General features: G+C 34.7%; 1 protein-coding gene across 8 annotated transcripts in view; it reads right to left on the bottom strand.

Moving 5' to 3' along the window:
• Positions 1–10806, bottom strand: part of LOC116845320 (centrosomal protein of 290 kDa-like) — a 17533-nt gene that overhangs the window by 1741 nt on the left and 4986 nt on the right. The window contains exons 8-23 of one of the 8 annotated variants that reach the window (XM_032817854.1): positions 10569–10703; positions 10045–10319; positions 9086–9753; positions 8875–9002; positions 7849–7905; positions 6995–7162; positions 6126–6191; positions 5243–5557; positions 4789–5160; positions 4329–4535; positions 4066–4218; positions 3653–3990; positions 3252–3454; positions 1503–3075; positions 573–1377; positions 118–491 (exon numbers count right to left, since the gene is read on the bottom strand). In XM_032817854.1, the coding sequence (XP_032673745.1) occupies positions 118–491; positions 573–1377; positions 1503–3075; positions 3252–3454; positions 3653–3990; positions 4066–4218; positions 4329–4535; positions 4789–5160; positions 5243–5557; positions 6126–6191; positions 6995–7162; positions 7849–7905; positions 8875–9002; positions 9086–9753; positions 10045–10319; positions 10569–10703 (5837 nt within the window). Of the gene's footprint in view, positions 1–113; positions 492–572; positions 1378–1502; positions 3076–3251; positions 3455–3652; positions 3991–4065; positions 4219–4328; positions 4536–4788; positions 5161–5242; positions 5558–6125; positions 6192–6994; positions 7163–7848; positions 7906–8874; positions 9003–9085; positions 9754–10044; positions 10320–10568; positions 10704–10806 lie in introns of those variants that run through there. The other 7 variants (XM_032817855.1, XM_032817856.1, XM_032817858.1 and 4 more) reach the window with 7 other exon arrangements.

Raw genomic sequence — 10806 nt, 5'->3', positions numbered from 1 at the left:
ATATATATATATATATATATATATATATATATATATACACACAAGAAACATTATTAACATTCATATATTATAGTGTTTGCATGAAAATTTACTTCATTTAGTAAACATTTTACTTACTTCGCCGTCGTTCTTTCCCTGACGGGTGGAGAATGATTAGACACCGACTTTATGGTAGGCGGTAAATCGATTAATTGGTCGATACAACCCATGAGAGCGTTAGCACCCACGCGTTTCCCTGTTCGCCGCCGTTGGATCAGCCACTTCATCCTAAGTGTACTAATTACCACTAATATAATGATCTTAAGGCGCACCTTTCCGTGCGGCAGTCGCGTGTACGAGCGTTGATCTTGAGTCAATTGTGCGAGAACGTATAACGTGTTCTCTGCACAATACTGGTAACTACCAATTATACACAGCAAGTACTTCTTCTGAAAGGCCAATGCCTTTCGCCTGCTCTCCACTCGTAGATACTTACCGTAGAAATTTTGCAACTGAAAGGAAAATTAATATTTATTAATATTCATATTGTTGCTATCTACTCTGTATTACAATCACAAAAGAATGCTCTATACCCTTTCGATAGAAACCGATTGCTGATTCAAAGCCGGCTGATTCTTCAATTTCTTTATCTGTCCTTCAAGCATTTTTGTACGCTGCATCAACGATTCCTTGTCTTCTCTCATTTTATCGAGTTTATCTTGGAAATTATTCCTCTCGGTAGCGTACTTCTCAGCTTTCTCTCTCAGCTCTTTAATTTGCCGCGCAAAGCTCGCGGGAATGTCCTTCGCGTCCGACAGCTTGCTCCTCAGATCTCTGATATCCTCCTCTTTGTTGAGACTCAATTTTGTCTGCTGATCTTCGATCAATTCCATCAGTTTTCTCTCCCTCTCCTTTGAGAGCGCTAGTTTAGTATTGAGCTCTGCTTCTCGCTCCTTCAAGGACTCCACTATATGCGCGAGCTTCAGCTCCCGCTCCGATGTTTCCCTCAGCTCCTGCTTAGCGAGCTTGATATCAGTCTCCAAATCTACCATAGTCTCTCGAGCGATATTGACTTCTCTGCGAAGTCCTTTGATCTCGCTTATCTCGACGCCACGTTGTTCCTGTTTTTTATTTTCGACCTCGGTCAACATCTGTATCTGCTTCTGCATATAGTCGCATTGTTTTTCTCGAGTCTTTAATTCCTCTGTAGTTCTTCGCAGGTCCGCCTCCAGGATTTCTTTGATTCCGTTAGCCAACGCCAAGCTGCTGATCAATCTTTCCCGCTCTTCCGTCGCGATCTCTAGCCGCTTCTCGTATCGACTCATCTCAATTTCCAATCTCTTTATATTTTCTCGCAGCTCCATATTATTGTCGCGACTCTTCTCTTCTGCGCTTGCACTTGAGTATAAAACAAAAAAAAGTTAAGACAAAAACCAAAGTAACATGAACAAAAGATTGTCAACAAATATAAACATAACGTAAGTAGTGATAAAAAATGAAATAAAATAAAAGTTGACGTGTACCTTTGTAGTTCATTTTGGACAGTCGCGGCGAATTTCGGCGAAGTTTTGTTGACATTTCCCACTTCTATCAACTTCCTCATAGATGTCAATTGTGAATCCAGATTAATATGCTGCTGATTCATCAACGTTAAATCATTGCAAAGTTTCTCCTCATTTTCTAGAGAGGCTTTCAGTTTGGTTTGCAGAAACTCGATCAATTCAGTGTCCTGAACACGTCCCGCTTCCGTCACTCGGCGGTGCTCATCGATTTGCATCCTCAGAAACTGCACCGTATTCTTCTCTATTGTCAAGTCTTTGTTCAGCTTGGCCACTTTCTTCGTCTCCTCCGCTAGATTTGCCTTCAATTCTAGAATACGATCCTCATACTCAACAATTTGATGTTTCATTATGTCTCGTTCGACTTCTAATTCGTCCTTCAATCTCCTCAGTGCTTCGTTGTCCTTATATATTTGATTCGACTTATGTTCTTCCGATGGTCCTCCCGCTTCTTCAACATCGTCTTTGATAACCTGCATAAGTTGCTTGTCCAATCGCGCAGAGAGATTCAATTCTCGCTGGACCATATCTTCGATATCACTGTCGTCCTGCGAACGTTGCACAAACGCATCCCTCAGGTCCTCCAATTCTTTCTGCAGTCGCTGCACCACATCCTTCAGCTCTGCGTTCAATCTGCGTTCGTCCTTTAGCTTCTTTCTTAGCTCTACGACATTACCCGATTCCTTCATCTTAGTCTGAATCGTCTCCAACGCTCGGTGCAGGCTTTTGCTATCGTCGCTCATCTGCCTGATCACCTTGTCCTTCTCTTTTAAGAACTCCTGCAAGTGATGAATCTCTTGGTCTTTGTTACTGTGAGATAATGACGACGACGCACTCGAGTGACTATCGCTCGTTCGTCTTGCCATCTCTTCCAGCTTGCGAATCACTTGGTCCCTATTGTACAGACCATCCGTCAATCGTAGAACTTCATCCTCGAATTTTGCTATTTCTTGCTCGTACACATGAACCTTCGTCTTGAAGTCATACAGTTGCTTATTCTCGTTTTCAATTTCGATATTGCGCGTCTGAAGAGTCTCCAAAGTTATATCCTTCTCCAGAAGGAGTTCTTTGAACCTTTGCAGTTCCTGCGTCTTCTCTTGTAGTAATAAGTTGTTCTTCTTCGACTGATCCTTCTCCCTAATTTCTATTTCTTTCTTCAACTGTATATTTTCTGCGTTCAATTCCGTGAGAATTCTCTCGTTAACTTGCATTCTATCCTTATGATCTTCGAACTCCTCTACTTTCAGCTTCAAAATATTCTCCACTTCTTCTAAATCTTTCTTGATCTTATTCTCTGATGCTTGGGTTAGCTCGTATTGACCTTTATAGAAATTCTTATCTCGCACCAAATTCTCGACCAATTCCTTGTACTCGTCGTGTAAATTTTCATGTTGTTTGTTCAAGTTAGTCAAGTCTGCTTCATACTGGACTAAACGATCGGACTTTTCTTCTAACAGCCGTTGCATAGCTTGCAATTGACTCGACAAGTTTTCGATCTCTCTCAACTTTTCATCGAGTAATTCGGCTTGATGAGAATCTGAAACAATAGTTATTTATCGCTACTTGATACTTCAACAATACATCGTACATATTGTATAAATTATCTTTCATTTACAAAATTAAAATCTCTCAAACTGTTGAAAAAAAATATGTTAAACCCACCACGATTATCTGATAATTTATAAACTCATATACACACAATAAATAGTATACCTTCGCTGTTGTCATTGTTTTTGGGGGACGATAATTTTGATTCATCTTCGATGTGGTGCAATTCTAGCTCTGAATTGCGAAGAAAGTTGCTGGGACTTTGTGTATGTGGACTATGAAGATCCAAATCCAATGGTGGAACTTGAGTGTCCATTTTATCGAGTAAAGGTGTTTCCAAAGCATTCAAACTGTTTGCGCTGTTAGGACTGTAACATAGTAATATATTTTAATTATTTTTATTTTTCGAGCGTACATTGCACTATTATTTATGAAAATCTAATCTATTTGATTAGAGATTCCAACGAAAATTCAATTTCAATTTCGACGAATAAGATAAAATAAATGAACTAAAATTAATTGTGTGCGTATTATTTTAAATTATATTAAATTTTTTGATACTTTACTTTAACGTGTTCTTCGATAACGTGGGCCCTTTGAAACTGGACATATTGTGTGATACATGAGTTATGTTTGGTTCCCGAATAGCTTCAGAGAATTCTTCGCATTCTGAATGAATCGAGATGATATCGCTCAATGTACGCGCACTGTTCTTAGGTTCCACTTGTTTCGTCAAGTCCCTCAACTGTACATCGTTCAATGCGAGTGACGAATATGCCTCTAATTGTTTGTCTTTTTTAGACAATTGTTCCTTCAGATGATCTATTTCCTCGTTTTTGTCAGCTAATACGGTATCTATCAGTGACGGCAATTGGACATGTTCTTGCTGCGTACCAAGCTGTATCTGTAATCGGTCGATCAGTACTTTAATCTGATATTTTGTGTACACAATTATTTTGAAGAAAGAAAATGTGCGTACCTGCAACATCTTCTTCTCCTCCTGAACGAGTTTCAGTTGATCTTTTAGTTTCTGCAGCGCACCATGTTCCGATTGCACAAAGTTTTCCATCTCTATTTCTTTTTCTGCCAATAACTGATTAGCCCTGTCGAGCTGAATTCTCAACTCTTTCGCCTGGAAATAGTAAATTAATAAATTGACAATTAAATTAAGCTAATAATGGAATGGTAAAGGGTTGATTATTAAGTTATTGCTCATTAAATTACAAGTGAGATAAAATTTACCTCTAATTCTCTATCGGTAATAATCTGCTCCAAAGAGTGATACTTCGTGGTGGCTTCATGTAACTGTAATTCTAAACGTGACGTTGCTTGTTTTTGGACAAATGGAGCACTTTGTTTGTGTTGCTCCAAGCGACCGCGCATCTTTTCGATTTGGAACAATTGTTCGGATGCTGTCTGATGCAAGATTTCCTGTTCCGCTATTAATTCCTACGATAAATTAAATAAGATCAACGAGACGAAGATAAAAAAGTCGAAAATATAATCGTAAATATATAACGACTGTTTTCTTTACAACTTTTTATAATTGTTAGTTTTATACAAATCTTTTTAGAATATATTTATAAAGTCTATTTTTAAATGTTCCATCTTCTTCTATCATGATCCGTTTTCTTCTATCTATTTCTCTTTCTTTTTATCTTTCCTCTCCTCTAGTTTTAAATATTACATGAAGAGAACGAACCTCATTTTGATTTTTTATCGTTGTCAATTGCATTTCCAGATCTTTGATTCTCTTGAAGGCCACATCCTCTGCTCGCGCATGTTTCAACATCTTATCTTTTAATTTGAGCACTTGATCTAAAGGTAACATCGGTGGTGAAGTCGGGTCGTCTGGAGTTAAACATCTAGCTGCATCAATTTGTTCCCTGATAGAAACGTCTTCGCTTGGTTGGCTTAGACTTAAATTTGAACCGCACATGTGCGCCGATTCTAATTCTCGAATTCTCTTGTCTAATTGATTTTGCATCTCGTGAAGTTCCGCTTTTATCTGCTTCAGGACGGACGAATTAACGTTAAAATGTTCTGAGCTTAATTTATGTTTGTGTAATTCCTCCTAAAACACAAAGAAACCATTTTGTAATCATTCCACAAATATCTTTCCGCTCACACACATATATCTATCCAAGTATTTTTACCTCTAAATGACTGATTTGTTCATTCAGTTGCCTGCTTTCGCTGCCAGATTTGATAGCATCCAACTCCTGAACTAGCTCTTGTTGGTTCTTTGTTTGCGCTGTTATTACGGTTTCCAGCTGACCGATTTGCACTTGCAAGGATTCTTCTCTTTCAATCTTAACTTGTAGTTGCTGTTCCAAATCGGTAATGATTTCTCGTAAGACCCATATTTTGTCTATTGCAGCCTTCAATTCACTTTCTTTTTCCGATTTCTTGGCTTCCGTGTCTGACATCAATGACGACATCTCTCTCATCTGAGATTCGAGAGCCTCCACCTAAATCATAAATCACATATATAGATGTGCAAGTTATCAACGCATTGTCTTTTCAGGACACATCACCTACAACTCCAATCAAGCGTAACCCAACACGTGAAGCGCAGAGACAGTAAATATCTGTTTATGATAATTATGCGGCAACATATACAGTGGGCAAAAAAAGAAGACTACATAACTAAACAAATACTTAGCACTTACTCAGCAAAATTAAAATATGAATTAAAATATAAATTAAAATATGAATGAGTTATTAAATAAAATCCCCACGTTTCAGAGCCTTAGCAAGTTCGCAACAGGTATATTCTATACTTCATTATATATATTTTAGTCTTAACGAGTACCATACGCCGCTAAAGCCTCGAATTCGTTTTTAAATATCTGTATAATTCTGTCAATGTAAGTAGTCTGAACGCAGATGTATGTTTATTTTTTGCCGATTATGCAGTTGCCAAATAATTTGTCAAATATTCTGATTTTTAAAACGACTTATGGGTACTTTTCTTATCCACTGTATGTAAATCGAGAGAACTACAAGAAAGAACAAATTAAATACAATATCACTCACTGTTGCATTGACGTCAATCGTTTGAAGCTCAGTGGCGTCTGAAGTTTCAGATGATAGCTCAGACTGCTTTGTGCGACAAACATAAAACCCAAACCAGAGTGCAGAAAAATTTGTGTTAATACAATTAGTAGTGATGCGTGACACTAATTGCCGGCAAGAATTCTCAGAGTAAATATATATTGTCTTTTCATTTTAATTAAATTTAAATTACATCTTGCTGTTTTTTCAAGGAAACCGATTGAAAACTGAGAGGCTACTGGTCGAAGTGCATGTTCGACAAACTGTAAGTTTTATATATAACGAAAAAAGTATAAAACATAATAAAAGTATAAAACTGCCAATATTCTGTTATAACTGAAAAACTGTATGTAATTGAGATTATATTGTAACCCAAAATAAAGTTTTCTAAATTTTTATACTTGATTTTACGGGCAAGTAGTACATATCTATTTTCAGCAGTTTTAATTCTATGTTAAGTGTTAAATTAAAAATAAACCACCAAAATCTATAGTTAAGGTTTAAAAATGGCAGTTATTATATCAGATGGAATTTCCTGGTTAGTGCAGTAACTGCAGAAGTGAATTAAATAATTTGAATTATAATTAATCCTTATTTAGCTTATAATCAAATTATTACGAGAATTATAGAATTTCTTAAAGTCCATGTAGCAATCTTCAAAGTGTTATAATTTTGGGTTCAATTTATAGATCTAAATTTTTAGATATTATTAATGCGGCACTAATTAAGGATTAATTAAGAAACAATATACCCTGAAGCTAACTAGCGGGTGATTACAAAAAGCATCATGTTCATGTATAACAAGGAATTCTTCACATTAAAAATAAAACAATTTCCAATGAAAGTTTTACCTCAGAACTGATACGCATATCTCTCTCCTTCTCGCGTTCGCGCTCCTTCAGTTGTTCCTGCAGAACGCGAATTTGCTTCGCGGCTTCGTCTCGCTCCATCTCGCGTTCACTCGCTTGCTCATCCAGAAATCGACGCGTTGCTCGCAACTGCTTATCCGCTGCTTCAATCTAAACAAATGGAACTTCAGTTAGAAGTAATTATTGCGTCATACTAACTATGCATATAACAAAAGTAACGAACTGCCAAAACGGATCAGGATTCTTTCTAAATTTATCACATTGTTTAAGCTATTCATTTTGCATTACAAGGATAAATTATGTGTTCATGTACAGTCTCTGTTAGAAAAACAATACATGAATTTTATAAATAATATGATAAATTTCAATCATATCATATTTAGTGTTTCCGCTAAAGGTTTTTTGAGTTAATTAGAGAAAGCTAAGAAAATTTATAAAATCGGAAGATTAAATTCTTTAAAAATATAATAAAAAAGATATATATGCATTTTGTATATTCTGATAAGACATATTTGCAACATAGCATGCAAAGCAACTATTAGATTTTGCAACATCTCAAACATCTTTAGAGCAACATCATGCAATAAATCATTAATGGACATGATAATTAATAATAATTACATATACCATTCACAGCAACATTATGATAAATGCACACGTAATTAACATTCTTGACGCATTAGAAATCAAAGAGACGATATTTCTATGAAAGCTCACTTGCACTTCTTAATCAGGTCATGGAGAGAGAAAATGCCATCTATATTAATTTATTACAGCCGATTTGGAGGTAACTTACGTACAGCGTTTACGATAATATTAGTAATTCTATAATTTACCTTTTTGCAGCAAACCCTGTGAATGTATGGGGTAGGAGTAGGTTCTAAAGGCACCTGCTGGCAAGATAACAGAACGCCAATCAATCTCTTAAAACCTGCATCGCAAAGCTCTGCACTTTTGATTTGGACAATATCTTTCTCACATTTATTTATTAGTTTCGACTGTTTTTATATTATTTATTATTATTAAACAATATCTATATTAACATGTTTTCATTGCCACATGTGCCATGTATGCACAATATTTTACTACTTTACTGATTTTCTACTTCTAACTACTAATTTTGTATACCTGATTTTAAAAATTATTATGAAAGATTGGACATTATTTTATACAGGGTGTAAGAAGAAAAATGAATATCAGATACATAAAAAAGAAATTAGTTTTAAAGTAAATTATATTAAGATTAAAAAATCCATTTATATATTAAGGGTTCCTTAAGTTTCTGAGGATCACAGAATGCAAGAGAGGATAATGTAAAAAAACAAAAGTTTAAAGATTTTAAATTCTAAGGATGTAGAGGTTTAAAGATCTACAACGCCATAAGACAACATAACATCTATAGATTCCTGGACCAAATAATTAAACTATTCAGCTTTCTTAAGACACTCTGCATGTAATAATAATATATAATAATAGTGCGTAATAAAGCATGACTTCTTATAATCCTGTGGTGCTACTTGCATTTAAAATATAAAAAAAAACATTAAAATAATGTAAAAAAATAACAAACTTCTTCACAAATACATCATATAAGAAACATTCATGTGTTACATAAATAAAAATATTGGTGTTAATCCTGTCGCTGCATTGTCGATAGAGAACATGTACGATATAAAAAAATAATATGAACGTGAAGCTCATAGAGATACAGAAATATATAGATCTGATAAACTACCCAGACAAACCGTTTTTTCAACATACAATATATCTCAATATTCATTATTGTGTTGGCATACCAATATCGAGTAATCAGAAATCATGCAACAGTGCATTTTTCTAGCAAAATTAATAAACAATTTTACCTGTTGTTGCAAGTCTTCTTTCTCCTTTCTAGCGTCATCCATCAATTTATCGTTCTGCCGGCACAGTTCTTCTATTAATTGCAATAAATAAGACGAGTCACCGCCGCCGTTCGATAATACATGTCTAGCTGTGAATCGTATAAAAATATGGTATATATTGAAAACTATACTGTATAATGTAAATATTATGTAGAACTAGCAAAAAGCTTACCTTTTTCTTGCAGCTGTGAAAAATCTTGTGTTACAATATCGCCTCGAGAAAGATCACTTTCACCATATCCTTCTGTAATGACTTCCTTTTTGCTTTCTGCGCTAATCAATTTTCGTTGTAATTCTAAGATATGTACTTTTAGCTGTTCTGTTTCTTCTTGATAACCCATTATCAAGTCTTCAGCGTGGTCTAATTTCAAAGATAGCTCTTCGTTAATTTTATTTGTCAAGTCGGTTTCCTTTGGCAGTGATGCGATTTTGTCTTTGTCACATAGTAGTGAAAAATTAAGAATTTCTGTACTGTCAGATTTTAAACGACGCAAACAAGTCTTCAACTCTTTTTTTAATTTCTCATCTATATCTTCGTCGATCAAACCTTGTAGTGTCTTGTTATCGCTGTTAACAATAGAAGTTATTTTGCTGAACTGTGGAGCGAAATGGACTCTTTTAATCGATTGATTGGATATATCCTTGCATCGTGCTTCGGATACAGGAATGTTATTATCTTTGCTCAAGTTTTCTTCACCAGTAAAGACAGAGTCTGGTAATTGTTTTTTCAGAACCTCGCTAATAAGAGTATTGTTAACTTCCTCTTCACAAACGACAAAGTATTTGATTAATTCTCCAATTAAATTTTGAAGAGTTGCACATGTTTTCCGTAAGTTATCCCTGATAAAAAATCAAATATTAATATATTATTAAGAAATAAGATATTTATTTAAAAAGTTACCTACATTAAATATTTTAGATAATTAATGCTGAAATTCTAAGCAAATATACGAGTCGTAAAATCGTAGCTTACAAAAAAAATCATAGATATTTACGAGTTATTATATGATATATGGTCCGCATAGAAGTAGATTGCAGATTTACTGATAAGTTCTTACGAGTTTTGTGATTTTGTCTAGAATTGTAGTATAAATCTTACTTATAGATAATTTAGTAAAAACCATTAATCACCTTTCTTCTGTAATGCTGTTTTCTGAAGATCCGACATAAATAGTTTCTTGTATTTTATCAGCATTCTGCGTCTTAAGAAGATTAATTTCTTTTTGACGTTCCAGCATTCTCGCTATGACGGAATCGTGCTCATTTTTCAGTCGTGACAATTCCATGCTATGTGTTTTCTTCAATTCCTGAATTTCATGTTTGGCATTACGAGTAAATTTATCTCGCAATTCCAATAATTCTGGTGGCCAATCATCTTCCTTGTCTTCTTCCACCGATAATAAAGTCTATGCAAACATAATAACGTTTTAATAAATATTCCCTAATAGCTTGCAATAAGCTTTTAAGACTAAAAAATGAAATTAAATAAAAACAAAAAGAAAATATTTGACCAAAATCTTTATAAGAACAAAAACGGCCAATAAAATCAGAAATTTTTGTCATCCTGTAAATATTATTACTACATCACTATTGTTATTTCATTTGTATTTATATTGAATTCTTAATAAGCAGAATCTCAGATTACTTAGATCTACCTCAAATTGTTCTAGCAGACCGTTGACAATATCCTGTCTAGCTAGCTCAATCTGTTCTTGCAACTGATGATTATACGCAGCACGCAAATTTGATAATTCACCATTCTCCAATGCTTCCCATTCTGTCTGACAATACTGCATGCAAACATGAAGTCACACAGCAATATGTTAGTCACAAATAAATTTACACAGATCAATGTAAAATATCAAGACAAAACATATAATCTATTTTTTCACA

This window comes from Odontomachus brunneus, unplaced genomic scaffold (assembly GCF_010583005.1).
Source record: "Odontomachus brunneus isolate Ranch 3 - 2012 unplaced genomic scaffold, Obru_v1 Obru_scaffold_051, whole genome shotgun sequence".
NCBI classification, from domain to species: domain Eukaryota; kingdom Metazoa; phylum Arthropoda; class Insecta; order Hymenoptera; family Formicidae; genus Odontomachus; species Odontomachus brunneus.
Note: the sequence above shows the minus strand (reverse complement) of the source record. Positions and strands in the feature narration are given on the sequence as shown.